Consider the following 18561-nt stretch of genomic DNA (forward strand, 5'->3'; position numbering starts at 1 on the left):
AGGATAAGACGAAGAGAATTAATATCTTACTGTCCACCTTCGGAAACTCTTGTAATGGATTTATCTGTTTGCGTATTTTTGAAGTTAAAAATATAAACTTTATTCGCTATTATTTTAATATGTTTTTTATAAATACAAAAATTGTTAATTATTATTTATTTTATAAATCGTATATACAGCCTCAATATATTCTTTGCCTTTTTCGACAAATAAGATATGGAGATACAAATTTAAGGCTTAATGCTTTGCGTACCCTTCCGATTTACATACTAAAAAGTTTTGACTAACATTTTTATTGTTATGCTTTCCTGTTTATTTTTAATTTTCATTCATTCATTTTTTCGTGAAGATGGAAATCAAGCTGTTTCACAGTTGCTTTCTCATGGTCTTGTCACAGAAATAATAGGGATTGCTTTGCATCGTAGAAAGGATCCAGTATATGTATGTTTTCGTTCTTATAATTTTTTTCCAACTTGATGAATAAAAATGAAAAAAATAATTTCAGGTGGCTTGCGTTGATATTCTTAATATGATCAAACATAGAGTTGAACATGGAAACCTTTCATACCACGAACATGTACTCATTCCTGCCCTTAAAAACATTTCAATGGTTTGATTTTTAATTCGAACATTTTTTACCATTTTTTTACCTATTAAATTATTTCTTCAATGATAATTAGAATGGAAACCAAATAATTCGTGACAATGCCAACGAAGCTCTGATCTATCTGTTCTCAACATCTGTCACCCACCGGGTGAAGCTGATGAAGCAGTCCTTCATCGAGTCCGTAATGTCCTTCTACCTTGACAGCACTCCTCCCTATGCCCCTCTCTGGATCACAGGAGCTGTTCTCGAATGTCTTCTGCATCTTGTGGCAAACACCAATGTGCATCCACAGCGCCTGTTTTCTCTGCGAAACAAGCTGCTCTTCATTGCCAAGCACCCCAAATTGTACAGAGAAGACAGCAAGTACCTCAGAGACCGGAATGCGCAGCTGGCTGACCCGCCTCCTCCGCTCTCTGCTTTGGCAGAGGAGATTGTGCAGTACATCGATGGCACGAAGACGAAGGAGTTTGCGCTGAGTGAGGCGAAACCGAACGAAGATTATGACCTCATGATGGACATGCTGAGGAAGAGGAACAAGCAGAGGATAGGGCAGGCAATCACTGAGTCGCTGATGGTGAATTCACCGTATGGAACGAAGGAGCAGGAGATGATGGGGATGGGGAGAGAAGGAGGAAGAGAAGGAGGACGGGATAGAATGGTTGGAGGATTGATGGGTGATTATGGGAATGGCAGTGGAGGAGGAGGAGGAGGAAGGGAAGGAGGAGGAGGAATGAATGAGATGATGGCGCAGGAGAGTATGGAGAGCAGGATGGGGAACGGAGTGGCGTGTGGAGTGGGCATGAGGAGGAGGAAGAAGAAGATTGAGCTGCAGATAGAGAAAGAGTGGGAGGAGGCGAGGGAGATCAGAGAAAGAGAAGCGATGCTGTTTATCCAGATGACAAGGCTCAATGAACTGGATCCGTTTGAAAGGCAGCTGAAGAAGGACGATGATGAAGAAGGAAAAGGAGGAAGAGAAGGAAGAGAAGGAAGAGGAAGAAGAAATGCTTCTTCATCTTCTTCTTCCTCCTCCCCATCGTTTTTGAAGCCCTCTATTTCCCCTCTTCCTCCTCTTTCTCCTCCTCTCCCTCTTTCTCCTGTTTCCCCCTCGCAGTTCAACCCATCCACAGTTGAAGAAGCGCTGGCAATGATTCTGATGGATGAGAACATCGACTGCGATGAAGAGGAAGAGGCGAAGATGGAGGAGATGCAGAGGAGAGAGAGGAGGAAGGAGAATGAGAATGGAGATGAAGGAGAAGAAGGAGAAGGAGGACGAAAAGGACGAGAAGGAGGAAGAAGAATGGAAGAAGGAAGAGGAAGAAGCGACAGCTATCTATCAACCGATCCGTTTGGTATTCATTTGCCAACACCTTTTGTTTCAGCATCTGACACTGCAAATTCAGATGCCTTCAATTTTTTGAGAGGGATGAATACATCTTCAACTGCCTCTAGCTCGTCTTCTCAACAGAAGATGGCTGTTCATTCTTCTTCTTCTTCCTCTTCATCTGCTTTTATTTCTTCTCCTTTGTCCACTTTCTCTTCTTCTTCCTCTTCTGACAATAACAACAACAACAAGAATCCTCTGTCAAAAACAATAAAGTCAATGAAAGAAGAAGAAAAAGAAGGCAAAACGAAATCTCATTTGAATCTCTCTCAATCTGACACCTCTTCTGAAAATCTTCCTTCTCTTCCTTCTTCTCTTCCCCCTTCTTTGCCTCCCTCTTTGCCTCCTTCTCTTCCTCCTTCTCTTCCTCCTTCTCTCCCTCCTTCTCCTCTTCTTCCTCCTCTTCTTTCTTCTTCCTCTTCTTCTTCCTCTTCTTCTCCATTATCTACTTCTTTACCCGCTCCCTCAACACCTCCTCTTTCTCCTTCTTCTCCTTCTTCTCTTCCTCCTTTCTCTCCTCTTCTTCTTCCTCCTCCCCCTCTTTCTCCTCCTCCTCTTCCGCCTTCTGATGAAAATAACAATAATAACAACAACAGTAACATAGATGTGGATGTGGATATCAATGCTAACACTTCATCATCATCATCATCATCATCATCATCATCATCATCTTCTTCTTCTTCTTCTTCTTCTTCTTCTTCCTTCTCCTCTTCTCTTTCTTCTTCTCTTTCTTCTTCTTCTTCTTCTCATTCAGATGTTGACAATACTGTTTCAAATGCTCCATCAAACATTCCATTCAAAAGTGTGGATGATTTGATGAAGGAAGTTAAGAAAGAATTTAACATAACAAAAATGAAAGAGGAAGAGGAAGAAGAAGAAAGAAAAATAAAGGAAGAGAAAGAGAAAATAAAAGAGAAGAAAGAGAAGAAGAAAGAAAAAGAAAAAGAAAAAGGAAAAAAGATAAAAGAAAGAGATAAAGAAGAGATCGTGATAGATATAGATTCAGAATCAGAAGGAGAGAAAAAGGCAGAAAAAGAGGAAGAGAAAGAAATTGTGATCAATATTGACTCAGAAGAAGGAGAAGGAGAAGGAGAAGAAGAGGAAATAAAGAAAGAAGAAAAGGAAAGGAGAAGAAAAGAAAAAGAAAAAGAAAAAGAAAAAGAAGAAGAAGGAAAACTGAAAGAAATAGAAAGAAAAGAAGATAAAAAAGAAAGAGAAAGAGAAAGAGAAAGAGAAGAAAGAGAAGAAAGAGAAGAAATAGTGGATAATGAATATGATGAAGGAATAGAAGAACAATTTGGAGAAAGTTTGGAATCATTGGGAAATGTGTTTGATTCAGACATCTTCAATACAAATGTGATGGAGAAAGAGAAGGAGAAGAGGAAGAAAGAGAAAGAGAAAGAGAAAGAGAAAGAGAAAGAGAAAGAGAAAGAGAAAGAGAAAGAGAAGAAGAAGAAGAAGAAGAAGAATAAAATGATGAAGAGTTCATTGAGAGATTTTCAGAGTTTTGAAAGAGGAGAAGAAGAAAGAGAAGAGGAAGAGGAAGAAGGGGAGGAAGGAGAAGAGGAAGAAAATGAGGAAGAGGAAGAGGAAGAGGAGAATATGGAAGATATCGAAGATTTAGCGTTGCAAAGCATAGAGCCACTAATTCCAATGATGATGGGCAGTTTATATGATGAAGATGATGAGAACCATAATAATGAAGGAAGAAGAAGAAATGAACAAGATGAAGGAGAAAGAGGAGAAGGAGAAAGAGGAGGAGAAAGAGGAAGAGAAGGAAGAGGAATTCTTCAAGCCAGTTCCCGATGCGTCCATTCTCTTGGTGACAGCAGTGATGATGACTTGCATTTGAATGAGGTGTTTGAGCAGCTGAACCCTCCCCCGCCGATTCCAACCACGTTGGAGTTGGCATTCCCATCGGCACCTGAACTGCTGACGGTGACGAATGCGTTTGATGTGTCTTCACTCTATCCAGCACCACAGGTGTATAGAAGAGGAGGAGGAGGAGGAGAAGGAGGAGAAGGAGGAGAAGGATGGTATGAAGGGTATGATGGATATGAGGGATACGAGGGATATGAAGGGTATGGAGGAAGAAGAAGAGGAGGAGGAGGAGGGAGAAAGAGATTGAGAGGGAGTGTGAGTGTGAGTGTGAGTGAGTGTGAGAGCGAGAGGTATGGAGTGAATAACATGAATAACATGAATAGCATGAATAGGACAGAAAGATTGGGAAGGACGACAAGAAGAACAAGAATGACAAGAATGACAAGAATGACAAGCACATCGAGAATGACAAGAACAAGTCGGACGAATGGGATGCTGATGTCTGCAAGTCAGCGGTGGCAGTTTATTCAGCCATTGCCACGTGATAGAGATGGAGAAGATGAAGAAGAAGAAGATGATGATTGGTATGATGATGATGATGATGATGAAGGAGATTGGGACGAGGAAGAGATGGAAAGAGAGGGAGAAGAAGGAGAAAGAGATGACAATGAAAACAACAATAACAATAATAACAATACTGGCACAGGAAATAACGAAGGAGAAAGAAGAAGAAGAGGAGAAAGAGGAGAAAGAGGAGGAGGAGAAGGCAACAACAACAACAAAAGCAAGCGTCAGAGTGTGGCAGTGGGAGCCATGCGAAGAAGAGAACAAGGCAATCAGCGTTTTGGCTATGCCACAAGCACACCTTACACCCTCTCTCGCCTGTCGAGCGAAAACCGGAGGAGTTTTCGGAACAATCTTGTCACGTCTTCCTTGTTCACCAGCTCTTCTCTTGTGCATTCTGGCTGCATTGCTCCTTCTCTGCTGCCTCCTTCCTCCACCGTGGCGGTTGCTGGCTTCTCCTACGCGCCTCACTCTCTTTCTTTTTCTCTTTCTCACTCTCAACATTCACAATCACCTTCACAATCACAGTCAAATCCATTGTCAAATTCGCAATCGCAATCGCGTTCGCATTCGAGTGACACATTCCCCTTTCGCCTTGTTTCGGGTGCAGCCATCTGCACCAACTTCCTCTTGCCCATCCCTGGCACATCGGCCGATGCTGACCAGGTGAATGGGCAGAGTGAAGGAGGAGAAGGAGAAGGAAGAAGAGGAGGAGGAGAAGGAGGAGGAGAAGGAGGAGAAGAGGAGATGATGATGACAACAAGGAGAAGAAATGGAAGCAGAGGGGAAAGAGGAAGAGGAAGAGGAGTGGGAGAGAGTCAAAGATCTCCATTGGGGTTGACTGTACACACTGCATCTGATAATAATAATGATAACAACACATCATCATCATCATCTTCTTCTTCTTCCTCTTCCTCCTCCTCATCATCTTCATCATCATCATCTTCTTCCTCCTCTTCATCATCTTCAACTCCATCTTCATTGAATTCGTCACATTCCTCCACATCTTCTCAATCATCTCATTCCTCTTCATCCTCATCCTCAACAACAACAACACATTCTTCTTCCCCTTCTTCATCCTCTTCATCCTCTTCCTCTTCTTCCTCTTCTGCTTCTTCCTCTTCCTCCACCCCCATCCCCTCCTACGAGAACCTCAGCTACCACGAGATCGAGAAGCGTCTCCAGCTCCTCTCTCTCTTCTCTTCTGATGGCCAGCGCCCGTTCTCCTTTGAGCTTCCCTTCCCTTTCTCTGCTGACCCGCTCGGAGTCAAGGCAAAGAGGGGCTTTGTGGAGATGATGAAGGAGGAGTCTGTTGTGATATCGCTTTCGCCGATTATTGAGAGCGGAATATGGGAATGCTCGTTCTTGTTCCACAAAGTGCTGGATTTGGGATGTGTGTTTATAGGGAGGGAGGAAAGGGAAAGAGATGAATGGAAAGGGAAAGAGAAAGAAATTAAGAGAGAGAAAGAGAAATGATGAGAAAAGAAATAGAAAATGATTATGATATTTTATTTATTTATTTATTTATTTATTTATTTATTTATTTATTTATTTATTTATTTATTTATTTATTTATTTATTTATTTATTTATTTATTTATTTATTTATTTATTTATTTATTTATTTATTTATTTATTTGTTCATTTTTTAATTGAAATGTGTAATTTCTCCTCTGTTTGTGATGTGATGTGATGTGATGTGATATTTCAGGTGTTGGAGTGGTTGATGCTGATGAGCCTGTTCCTCTCTCATACACACTGGGCACTAACAGTATGCATTCATATTCAATCTTTTTATTCATTCTTATTCTTTTTCTTTCTTTATTCTCTTTTATTTATTTATTTATTTATTCTCTTTTATTTATTCATGTTATTCACACTCATTCTTTATTCATCTTGTTATTCTGATTCTTTTTGTTCTTCTTTATTCTTCTCATTATAATTCTCTTTTATTTATTTATTTATTCTCTTTTATTCACTTTAATTTATTTATTATCTCGTTTTTTCTTTCATTCTTGTTATTCATCTTATTCTTCATTTATTTATTTATTTATTTATTTATTCATCCTTTTCTTGTTATTCAGGAAGTGCTGTCTATGTTGGAACAGAGTATGCACATTTAAGAGAAGTCATTCAATTGTCATTGTTGTTGTCAATATCTTCATCATTTTCTATTCCATTTTCATTTATTTTCTTTCTTTTTATCTTTTTTATTTCATTTTTCAACTTCAATATTTTTTTTTTTTTTTGATTCATTCAATCATCTCTCTCTCTCTCTCTCATATCTCTCTCTCTCTCTCTCTCTCTCTCTCTCTCTCTCTCTCTCTCTCTCTCTCTCTCTCTCTCTCTCTCTCTCTCTCTTCTTTCTTTCTCTTTTTCTTTCTCTCTCTCTCTCTCTCTCTTCTCTCTCTCTCTTTTTTTTTTTTTTTCCCAGTGGTACCACCCGAGTGAACGGCCGCTCCACTCGCCGGTGTGACTGCTTCTCTGAAGAGACGCTCGTCTCCCTCATCGTCGACATGAGCCAGCGCCCAGCCAGGCCCCTCTTCGCCCCTGTCAACGGCCCTTGGCTGGAGGACGTGCGGAAGGAGAGCAAAAACCCGCTGGCTCCGGCGGTGCTGTACTTCACAGTGAACAACTGTGTGCAGCCAGTCTTTGTCTGCGATCTGCCGCAGAGAGTGAGATTCTGTGTATGGATGGATGGATAGATAGATAGATTGATGAGGAGAGAGAGAGAGAAAGAGAAAGAAAAAGAAAGAAAGAAAGAAAGAAAGAAAGAAAGAAAGAAAGAAAGAAAGAAAGAAAGAAAGAGAAAGAGAATATTTATACTTTTAATTTATATTTATATATATCTTTATTATCATTATTATTCAAAACAAATAAACTAATTTATTTATTTATTTATTTTATTTATTAATATTTCCAGTTCAATCTGTTTATGAAGCACTCGTCAGTGAATGTGTCTCTCCGCTCTCTTCTGCACCCTCCGCAATGCCCAAGAACAGCCAGCAAAGTGTGCTGGTTCAGGAACAAGGACGATTATTAGTCTGTTTATATTGTGCTTCTTCTTCTTCTTCTTCTTTTATTTTTTCAATTTTTTTGAAATTTAATAGAAAAAGAAGAAGAATTTGATTGGGCAAGGCTGAAAGAAAAGAAAAGAAAGAAAGGAAAGAAAGAAAAGCGAACAAGAATGTTGTATTTATATCGATGGGGAATTTGACATGAACGCATTTTGCATCTGTTTTGGTTGATTCATTTTTGAATTGATGGATTCTGTTGCATTTCTTTGAGAAGTTCAATGATATGAATCGAATATTTAATTTTATATTTGTTTAAAAAAAAAAAATAATTGTTTTATGACTCTCTTTTCAAACGGTTTATTTCTTTATGAATCTTGAATGTTATTTTAATTTTTCTGTTTATTTTTGCTGATTTCAAAATTTTTTAATTTACTATTTTGCTTCATTGCCTTTTTTTCTTGTATTTAATCGTCTGAAAGAATTGCATTTTTTGAAGTGTATTTTGTGTGTTTCTTTGAGCAAAGAATACATTTTGTAATTCACATCAAATTTTTTATTTTCTTTTGATTTTTGTTTTATTTTTAAGATTTGAAGAATAAATGCTTTAAAAAATGGAATTCGACAAAAAGGATGCTGTTTCAATATGAGGTTTTCTTTTCTTTTCACTTTGATTTATGTTGATTTTTTAACTCAAAAAGAAGTTTCTGCAACTTTGAAATGTAAATAAAAAAAAGAAAAAGAAAAAGAAAAAGAAAAAAGAAAAAAGAAAAAAGAAAAAAGAAAGTGAGAAAGAAAATGCTTCTTCTTCCTTTATTAATTCTTCTTCTTCTAATTCTTCTTCCTCTATTTCTTCCTTCTTATTCAAATCAAGCATTCATTTCATCATCATCTCATTCATTTAATCCTTCTTCTTCTTCTTCCTCCTCCTCCTCCTCCTCTTCTTCTTCTTCCACTTCTTCCACTTCTTCTTCCTCTTCTTCTTCTTTTTCCTCATTTTCTCCATCTTCTTCATCTCCTTCCAAAATTTCACCTTTCTCCCCTTCTTTCCTATCCGCAGAAGAAGATCCATTATCTTCTAATTATTCTTTTCCCTCTTCTTCTTCTTCTTCTTCTCTTCCTCTCAGCGACTTCACAATAGAAAACACACAAATAGAAACTTTTTCCATCACTTCAGGTGCAAAATCTGTTTCAAGAGAGAAAAAAAACAAGTGAAGATGAATAAATAAAAGAAAAAAGAAAATTCAATTATGAAATAAGAAATAGAGTGAAATAAAAAAAAAACATTTATTTCTACAAAGTTTTGCTGAAAAAAAAATGAATTTTGGTTGATAACTGTATTTTGGGATGAAATTATTTGCTTTTTGAATTTTGTTTCACCAATCATTTTTGAATCTTTTTCGTTGCAAAATAATTCTTCAATATAATTTTTGATGAAAATGAAAACTGTTTTCATAGAAATTATATTTATTTTTTGAAAAACAAAGTCGATTGATTTCAAAAAGAAAAAGGATTTTAATTGCGAAACAATAAAGTGTGTAATTTTCATATTTTCCGAATTCTGTACGAACAATTGTTGTTTAAAACAATATTTTTTTAGTTATCGCATAATATTTGTCTTTATTGAATTATTATAATAAAGTTCCGATTATTATTTCTTTTTAATGGTTGATCATCTATGACCCTTAATAATAATAATTCAAAGAAGAAAAAAGAAAATCGATTTATCTCATCAAAATGAATCTAATGATGGTTATTGCTGCAATATTGGTGAACATTATCAATTTGCATTGCTTGTGCAACGATGCCACAAATGACAAAGTTGGAACAATTCCAGAAACAGATAATTTGCAAATGATTCCTACAAGCGGTTGGACAACTTCAATAGAAGCTGAAAATAGTTACAATAAAAAGGAAACTTATATGCAAGCACATTATTGTGAAAAGAGTTCTGAACATGATGAATCTGAGGGATGGAAAGGAAAATGGAGAAAGAATCAAAACAACAGAATTGAATCGGCAAACACAAACACAAACAGGAATATCGTCAAAATTGAAGGAGATGCATCAAATATTAGCATCCACAATGAAAAGAAGGTTGAAGAAGGAATTGAAGAAAGCAAGATGAAAAGTCACATTATTGTGGATAATTCATCTCTGTTGTGCATGAATTTGGGGATGAAGGCAAATGGATTTACAAGTTCATTAACCTTAAGAACTGAAAGTGTAGCGAAGATTATTGGATGCCATTTTGAGGTTAGAAGTGAGATAAGTCCATTTGATTTGTGTGGCAGTCGAATATCTCTGTCAAACTTGACACTTCGATTTTGGAATGCACAACAAACTCAGATGCCTCCTCTTTTCTCCTCGCAAATGAGTGCATCAAAAAGTCACTCGGCCAATTGTGTCTCTGTTTGCTCTTCATGCTTTTCTTCATTCCAGATGTCTTCTCCCCCATTTCTGTCATCACCCTTTATTGAGAGTGTTTCACTCACAGATTTGATTTTCTCCAACATTTCAACAGTTCCAACACGCAGAGGGATTCATTTTGATTTGGGATGTGGATGTTCCACTCTGATGAATGGCTGCTCATTTTCATCAGTCTGTGATGTGTATGATGGAGGGATTATTCCTTCTCTGAACAATCCTTTGGCCTCTTTGACAGCCTCAAACACCTCTTTTGTTGGATGCACACGCACAGGAAATGTTGAATTCATTGGAAGTAAGGAAAACCCATCGAAGCCAGGGAGACAGAATGAAACAGAAAATGGGCAAAACACATTTATTTGGTGCGAGTGGAACGGATCGAGAGCTACAGGAGAAAGCGATTCATGGTCAGATGGAATATCAAGTGGAGGGGCCATTTTCATGCACAATCTGGGAAATGGAGAACTTTCAGTTTTGCATTGTCTTTTTAACAATTGCTTTGGATTCAATCGTGGAGGTGGAATAATGTGTCATGGAGTAAAGTCTGTGCATATCGAAAACAATTTGTTCAACTCTTGCACGGCACAAAATCAGTTTGGAGGAGGAATGTACGCTTATTATATAACTTCGTGTGTTCGGGTTAGTGAATGCGAATTCCAGAACTGCAGAGCAAACGATGCTGGAGGAGGACTTCTTCTCGAAATTTTTCAAGATTTTGGAGCAGGGTGCATCGGAATGGAAAATGAGGATGAGAAGAGTGTGTGCGTTTTTGACTGTAGCTTTTCTTCATGCTCACTGAATGGAAATAGTGGTGGAGGCATATGTTGTCAGTATGTTCCCAATCAATTCAAAATGAGGAACATTCTGTTTATTTCATGTTCAGCTAATGAATATGGAGGAGGACTGTATTTCAGACCAGAAAAAACAAAAAAACCAGATGATGGTTTCTATTGCTATTTCCTCTTTTTCCATGAATGCAGATGCAGAATAACATCAACTCCAAATGGTCATGACATCATATATTATGATCAAAATAATCTCTATTTATCAGAAAATAATCCATTCTATGAATGCTACACAACAAACACAGATGGCCAGAGAATGTGCTACGGATATGATTTATCGAACTCTGGGAGCTGGATATTTCAGCTCACAGAAAAGAAGGAGTGGCTTAACGATTGGACGAAGGTTTTGTTTGTAGGAGTGAACGGAGATGACTCAAATGGGCTATGTGGGATGGGCGAATCGGTGCCGTGCAAGACAGTGGGACATGCAGTAGAGACGGGCTTGGAAGAGCTGAGCTCATCTGTCACGCTGTTGGAAGGGAATCATCAAAGTGAGACAGCAACTATTGATATTGGAGAAAAGAAGATTTCAATCATTGGGAAGGGAAGGAGATTAAGTTTGATAGGAACAGGGGCACTTTCATCGACAGGAGCGCTGTTCAGTGTATCAACAGGTCACCTTGGTTTATTGCACATGAAGGTCGATTGTAACTCAATAGCTGAAACTTCACCGAGTGTGGTTGCGGTGTCTGATTGGAGCGGGTCACTTTCATTGGAGGATGTTGTGATCTCGTCAAGTGTTGCTGGAACGAATGTAATATCATCATCTGTATTTGTGGTGGCGCTGTCACAGCTGAGGATGATTGATGTGGAGATCAAAGATATGAAAGTTAGCCAGCCTCTGTTCTCAGAACCATCATCAGGAGAAGCTGAATCAGATGAGAGTTTTCTGTCAAATGTGACAATTCGGAATGTGAATCTGACTGAAGGAGATGGAGTGGTTGTGGCAAAGAATGTGAATGGAGAGGAGACATTTGTGGTGAGCAACACAACAATAGAGCAATGTGTATGTGAGGATGGGAATGGAGGAGGAATATATGTTTGTTTGCAAGGAAATGGGAAAGTGGTTGTGAATGGAACAAGTTTGATTGATGGATGTGTTGCAATGGGTATTGAAGGAAATGGAGGGAGAGGAGGAGGATTATTTGTGGTGATGGATAGCGGGGGATGTGGGTTGACAATTGGAGAGAATGTTGAGTTTTCGAAAGTGAATGAGAATGTGGCTTCATATGGGAAGGATGTGTTTGTTCATTGTGGGAGTGGTGTGTTTTTGGAGTCCAAAGTGAATACAAACACATTTGCATTTTTTGACAGAAGCGCCCTTCCATCAGATGTGTTGAAGCTGAGTGGGAGTGAAAATGGGGATGAAAGTGGAGTGATTCCACTGTTTGTATATTTGTGCACAATGGGAACGAAAATAATTGTTGATGGGAGTGGAGGAAATGGAATGGATCACAATCGATGTGGATTTGAAGGGTTTGGATGCTTGACAGTTGATTATTGTGCGAACTCAAGAATGAGTGATATTTCAAAAGAAATAGAGGTAGCTTCATCTTCGTCAATAAAGGATGAAATTGAAATATCTTCAATTGGTGTGATAATTTCAGGCAGAATAATATCATCATCATCAGATGAAGGGGAGAAAATACAGGTGAATGTGAGTGATGGAGGATCAGCCACACTAGATTGTCTTGTTGGATGTTCGAGTTCACTGACAATGAGGAGACTTTCATTTGTTGTGAAAGGTCCGTTGAATTCAAGGAGAAGTGCATTCATTCATTCAACATCAACGCTCAGTGTGACGAACTGTTCAGTCTCATTTGAGAATGGGGCATTAACAAGTGGAATGATAGGATACTATGTGATAAACATTGAGGGAGGAGAATTAATTATGAATGGATTTGTGATGGAAAGTTCAGTGACAATGAATGGGAAATCGCCAATTACGATGACAAGTGGAGCTCAATTGGAGATTTTGAACAGCAAAGTGAGTGGAGTGGAAGTGGAAGGTGGGAATGGAGGGGGATGTTTGAATGTGGAGATGAAGGAAGGAGGAAATGTGAATATTGAAGAATTCAATTTGTCCTCGACATGCTCAGATGGAAGTGGAATGAAAGGAGGAGGGATGATGATATCATTGGGGAAGGGAGGGAGTTTGGAAATGAAAAATGTGAATTTGTCTGAATGTGAAGTTCCATCAGAGGATATTGAGGATGGAGGAAGAGGAATAGGAGGAGGGATATTTGTTGAACTTCCTGATCAAATGGGATCATTTGTGATGGAAGGAATGGAATTTGAGGGATGCGATGCTTGGAAGGGGAAGAATATGTTTGTTTCGGGATGGGATCTGAGAGAGATTGTGAACAAGGAGCACCTGAAATGGGAGATAAAGGAAGAAGAGTTGGGATCGTTGGATGAGTTGCGTGGATGGGAGAGGAAGACAACAGGAGAGGAGGGATATGTGATTCCACTTGTTGTGTATTTGTGGAGGAACTGGAGTGGGAATGGGTTTGTTTCGAGAGAGAAAGGAGGAGACTTCAGTGGATGCGGATATTCAGAAGTTCCATGTTCATCAGTTGATCACTTGATATCACTGAGATATGAACCACTTGGAGAAGGAGAATCACACATCAAAATTGTTGGATCAGGATTGCTCCAGAAATCGATTTCATTTTTATCATCATCATCATTATCAATAACTCCAGTTGTGTCAATTGAGGGAGAAAATGAAGAAACAAATCTGAAAGTGAGTAAGGAAGGAAGGAATGAAGGAGAAGAAGAAGAAGGGGGAATGATAACATCGAATGTTGTTGTTTCATTCACTAATTTATCATTTTCTCTTCCAAATGAACTTGTTTCTCATTCATCGCTCATCCAATCCTTGTCATCCTCAGCAACATCACTTTCTATCAAGAGGTGCTCATTTGTTTGTGAGGATTCAACAAAGGAAACGAAATATTGTCTGATAAAAGCAGATGGAGGGAGTGTGGTGATTGAGGATTGCACCCTTTCCCAGTTCAATCTGGCAAAAGGGTTTGTCGAATTCACAGCAGATGTGAAGAGTATTGATGTGATGAATGTGTCAGTTTCGAACACAACAATCTCAGAAAGCAGTCTGATATCGCTGAGTCAGCCATCCCCAACAAATGTGTTGATCAACAAAGCAAGAGAGAACGCAAAACAAATCGTGAGGGTGAACAGCTCCTCATTTGCAAACATCACATGTGTGGAGAACAGGGCATGTGTGATGAGTGTGGGATCGTTCTTGAATGGGATGGAATGTGTGATTGAAGGGTGTGTGCTGACGAAGTGCATGAGCGAGAGAAGCTTGGAAGGAGGAGGGATGAAGATGTTGATGAAGAGAGGCGAGTCAGAGGTGAAAGTGAGTGGGTGTTCGTTTGGGATGTGTGTGTGCTCAACAGGGAATGGAAGGGGAGGAGGGATGATGATTGATGCACTTGATCCGAATGGGGAATGCTCCAACACGGAAATGCCACCACTTGGGCTGAGATTGGAGAACATCCGATTCATGATGAATGATGCATTTGTGGGGAAGGATGTGTTCATCCGATGCGACTCGATTGACTTGCAGCTGAATGAAAGACTGTTTGGATTGGACTTCAGCCAGGAGGCACTGAAGGGGAAGGACTCGATGTGTGGGAGCGATGGAGAAGGGAAAGTTGATGTTGATCTGATGCCGCTGATCACATTCTATTATTCTTCACAGGTGTTTGTGTGTGTGAATGGGAGTGACAACAGGCAGTGTGGAGCACAGAACAATCCGTGTGAGAGCATTGGAAATGCTGTGCTGCACATTCAAAGAAGCATGATGAATGTATTGTGGATTGATGGGGAAGGGATGATGGGAGAGGAATGTGTGATTGGGGATGTGAGGATGGTGTCGATGGGGAGGGAGAAGGCGACAGTGCATTTTGAGGGGAAGATGGAGGAAAGAGGAGAGGAGAGGAGCATGATGGTGTTTGTGAATGAGAGTGTGGTGGAGAGGTGTTTGTTTGTGTTTGGAGAGATGTTTGAGAGCACACAGAAATATGTTGTGAAAGTGAAGGAGGGGCGGATGGTGATGAATGAATGCTCATTTGAGGGTTCAGCCAGTGGGATGGGAAAGATGCTGAAGAACACACTGGTTGGAGTGGAGGGAGGAGAGATGGAGATGGTGAGATGCACAATCAGGCGCATCCATCATTGTGGCAGATTGGTTGTTTTCTGTGGAGAATCATCGAGAGTGATAATGAGTGAGACAAGGATTTGGGATGTGGAATCAGAGGGAGATGTGGTTGTTGTGGAAGGGGAGGCGAGAGTGAGTGTGAAAGAAGTGGAGATGGAGAACATAACAATAATTGGGGAATGGAGTGTGATGGGGATGAGGGGGTGTGGAGATGGGAATCTGTCAAACTGCACATTCAGTGGGTGTGAGAGTGGAAGAGAGAAGGGAGGGGTTGTTTGGTTGAGCAATTGTGAGGATGTGAGGATTGAGATGTGTGATGTGTGTGGAGGAGTGAACAGGGCAGATGAAGAAAGAAAATTTATGGAGATGAATGAGAAGGAGGAAAAGGAGGGAAGAGAAAGGATATGCAAGTGGAATGGATCGATGGTTGGGGTTGAGAGGAGCAGGGTTATGATGAAGGATACGAGGATTCGGGAGAGTGGGAAAGGGGGATTGTCTGTGAGTAGAGGAAGTGTGACAATTGAGAAAGGAGAGTTTGAGAACAACAATCCATTCATAGAAAAATATCCATCAGTGAGAAGAAATATCCTTTGTTCTGATTCTGGAATATTGACCATCTCCAGTTTGAAAGGAGGAGATGGACAAGAGAAGAACACTTCCCTTTGGATTTTGAATGATGGATGCACCCTTGGTGGAATAGCAGGAGAAAGGTCATCTCCTTTCTTCATTCCCAAATTGGAAGAAGTTTCAATCAGTGAAAATGATAGAGATGTTGTTGTGAAATTCAAGGGATCCCTTTTTGTGCCATGTGACTTGTCATTCAAACTTGTGTATAAAACAGGGGATGTGGAGTTGGTTGAGACATATCCTTTTGAGGAAGATGGTTTTGTTTCTGAAACAGAAGTGATTGGAAGAATTTCATCAGAAAATATTTCAGCAATTGCAGATGAAACAGAGGTGTCTGTGATGATTTTGTTTGGGAAGCCATTTGCAGAGACTTCTCCACAGATACTGAAGAACAGAAGTGAGTCCAAGGTGAATGGAGATGAAAAAGTTGTTAAAGGAGGGAAAGAAGGGAAATCTTATTGGTTATTGATTGTGATTGTTCTTGTAATTATGTTTTTGATTGTTTTGATTGTATCTGTTGTTTTGGCTGTCCGATGGAGGAAGGCGAAGAATGAAGCGAAAGATTTGAGAGAGATAGTGAATGATAACATCAGAAAGGATCCGAAGGCGTTTGAGATGGTGACGATGGAGATGTCACCAGAGGAGCAGTGGAGGAGAGCAGAGAGGGAGGCGGAGAAGAAGAATGAAGAGAAGATGAAGAAGAGGGTGTATGCGAAAAGCTTGGGACACTCAGAGTCATCAGAGCATTTGTTGAGTGAGAGTGGTTCAACTGAATACATATTGGGAAGAGACTCAGACAAGATACCAGATTGGACGCTGGAGAAGGTTGAAGAAGAAGAGATTCGAAAGAGATCACCATCACCATCCATTTCATCCACTTCAACAACAGATACAGACTCGACATTTGTTCGAAGGGAGGAACTGTGTCCAACCACCTCTTCGATGTCGAATCTGGTGGATGCAATGGCCTGCTCATCCCCTCATGAGAAACTGATTGTGGATCTGAGAGATTCACTGTTCATGTTGCTTCATGGAAGGAATAAGACAAAGGAGATGGCCATTGGAAGTCTTCAAGAGAGGGAGCAGACAGCTGCTCAGATCCTGTTCTGGGTGGCAAATGGAGCTCTCCATTCCTTTGATGAAATGGAAAATGAGCTTTCCTCTTTGGCCAATCTCAGTCCCCACATTGTGCTGTTCTCAGAGCACATGGTCATCTGCATTGCTCTCCACTCCGACTGCTCGTCAGACTCTGACACTTCCTCCATCTCTTCAGCCTCCACCATGGTCACATCTTCCTCTGATGTTTCTGTGAAGAGCGAGAGATTCACCAAGTCGCCATTTCCTTCATCAGCATTTGAGGAGGATGATGATTTCAAAAAAGAGTGCCTGAGGTGGAAGGCACCTGAGCTGCTGATCAACAAGAAGATGGGAGCAACAAAGGAGTCAGTTGTGTTTTCGATCGGGATGATGCTGTGGGAGTGCTTGACTCTGGATATCCCGTTTGGAGAATATGATGCGGAGACAGCAGGGCAGAAGATAACATTTGGAGAAAGGCCATCGCGAAAGATGATTGCAGGAAGGGGAATGGATGAGGTTGTTGGAAGCTGCTGGGAAGAGGAAGCGAGCAAGAGGATGGGGCTGTTTGAGGTGAAGAAGGAGCTGTTTTCGCACTTTCCAGCGAATGCAGCTGTGGTGACAGCCTCAGATGCGATTGCATATGCTGAGAGCTCAGAAAGTGAGTCAGATGATGAAAAGGAAGGGAAAGATATTCACCAATCAACAACAACAAACACATCCACCACAACTTCTTCAACAGTTTCTTCAACAGCAACATCAAAAACAAGAGAAAATGAAAGGAGTGGATGAATTGGTTGATTTGGAAGGAGAAAAAGTTTTGTTTTTGCATTGTTTCGAATTGAGTATTCATTAAAATTTTTAAGTCAATTTTATGTTGGCTTTTGTTTTTTGTTTTTTTTTTTTTGTTTTTGTTTGTTTTGAATAATTCTCAGTTTCTTTCCTTCTTGTTGTTATTCCAATCTATTTTGCGTGTCAGCACCTCTGTCTTGTTTTGTGCAAGAAAAAAAAATATTTGTTTTCATTTGTATATAGTCAATAATTCATCAATATTTGTGTGATAAAATATCTTTATTTGCTTGTGTTTTTGCAGCTGAATGTTTTTTGTTGTATATGTATGTATTTTTGATACTTTATCTGTTTTTATGTTTGTATTTTTGATTGGTTTTTATTTCAAAAAATACAACACCAACACTTTATTATTTCAACAAAAACATACCATTTGATTATTTATTTTGCTTGTTTGTTGGCTTCTCGAATATCTCACAAACATTGTTCAAAGTGTTCTTTTTGGGGAGAACCAAATTGAAGAAAATATTGCAAATAATGAAGTGTTTCAATCAACATTGATTCAAATGATTTCTTATTTGTCAATGATATTGTTTTTGAAATTATTCCTTTTTGTTGCAAAAGAAAAAATGATTGATAAGGAACTCTTTTCTATCAAAGCAGTTTCAATGGAACCAAGCAAGAGATGAAAATCAAAGAAGAATGATAGAATGCTATTCAAAATGAATGAACAAATACATTTCAGTTTCTATGTTGAAGATGTTTTCAATGAGTTTTTCAAAACAATGAGAGAAAAGAATTTTTCAATGGAAAATGATGCTATGCATCTGAGGTACATTTGTCATAACAAATCCCAATACGAAACATGAACTGAATGATCCAACAAACTCCAGCAAGCAAATTCAACAAAAGAATGATTGCAGAAGAAAAGGATGAAACAAAAGAAAAGAAAGAAAAAATGGCGATTGACCTTTGTGAGCGCTCTCGATCTCCCTTGAATAAGAGATTTTTCTTTTCAATGAATGTACTCTTCAAGCACATTGCTCGCCTGTTGAAATTTGCATTGAAAAGTGAAATGGAATAAAGAACATAAAAGTCATTGAAATGGTAAATTAGTTTTGATTGGCGTTGCCATTGATCAAGAGTGAGAACGATAGCCTTTTTTTTAAAAAGAGAAAAAAATTTGAATGAAAAAAAACTTGAAAAAAGATTTGTCAATTGATCTGT

At 39.2% G+C, this 18561-nt stretch overlaps 2 protein-coding genes across 2 annotated transcripts; both read left to right on the top strand.

Moving 5' to 3' along the window:
- Window positions 1-54: 54 nt before the first annotated feature.
- MONOS_2855fu2856 (uncharacterized protein) lies at window positions 55-8017 on the top strand (the record flags this gene model as incomplete). The annotated part of the gene is made up of 10 exons (XM_067872809.1): window positions 55-66; window positions 180-276; window positions 350-441; window positions 506-610; window positions 681-5766; window positions 6084-6143; window positions 6457-6481; window positions 6807-7059; window positions 7296-7414; window positions 7483-8017. Coding segments are annotated over 10 exons (5850 nt in total). The 3' UTR covers window positions 7484-8017.
- A 1106-nt stretch (window positions 8018-9123) lies between these two features.
- On the top strand, window positions 9124-18184 carry MONOS_2854 (uncharacterized protein; the record flags this gene model as incomplete). Its single annotated transcript, XM_067872808.1, has 1 exon — window positions 9124-18184. The coding sequence occupies one exon, from the start codon at window positions 9124-9126 to the stop codon at window positions 17335-17337; it is 8214 nt and encodes a 2737-aa protein (XP_067723145.1). The 3' UTR covers window positions 17338-18184.
- Window positions 18185-18561: the final 377 nt, after the last annotated feature.

The sequence above is a fragment of the Monocercomonoides exilis genome (assembly GCF_001643675.1).
Source record: "Monocercomonoides exilis strain PA203 chromosome Unknown scaffold38-1042076, whole genome shotgun sequence".
Lineage (NCBI taxonomy): Eukaryota > Preaxostyla > Oxymonadida > Polymastigidae > Monocercomonoides > Monocercomonoides exilis.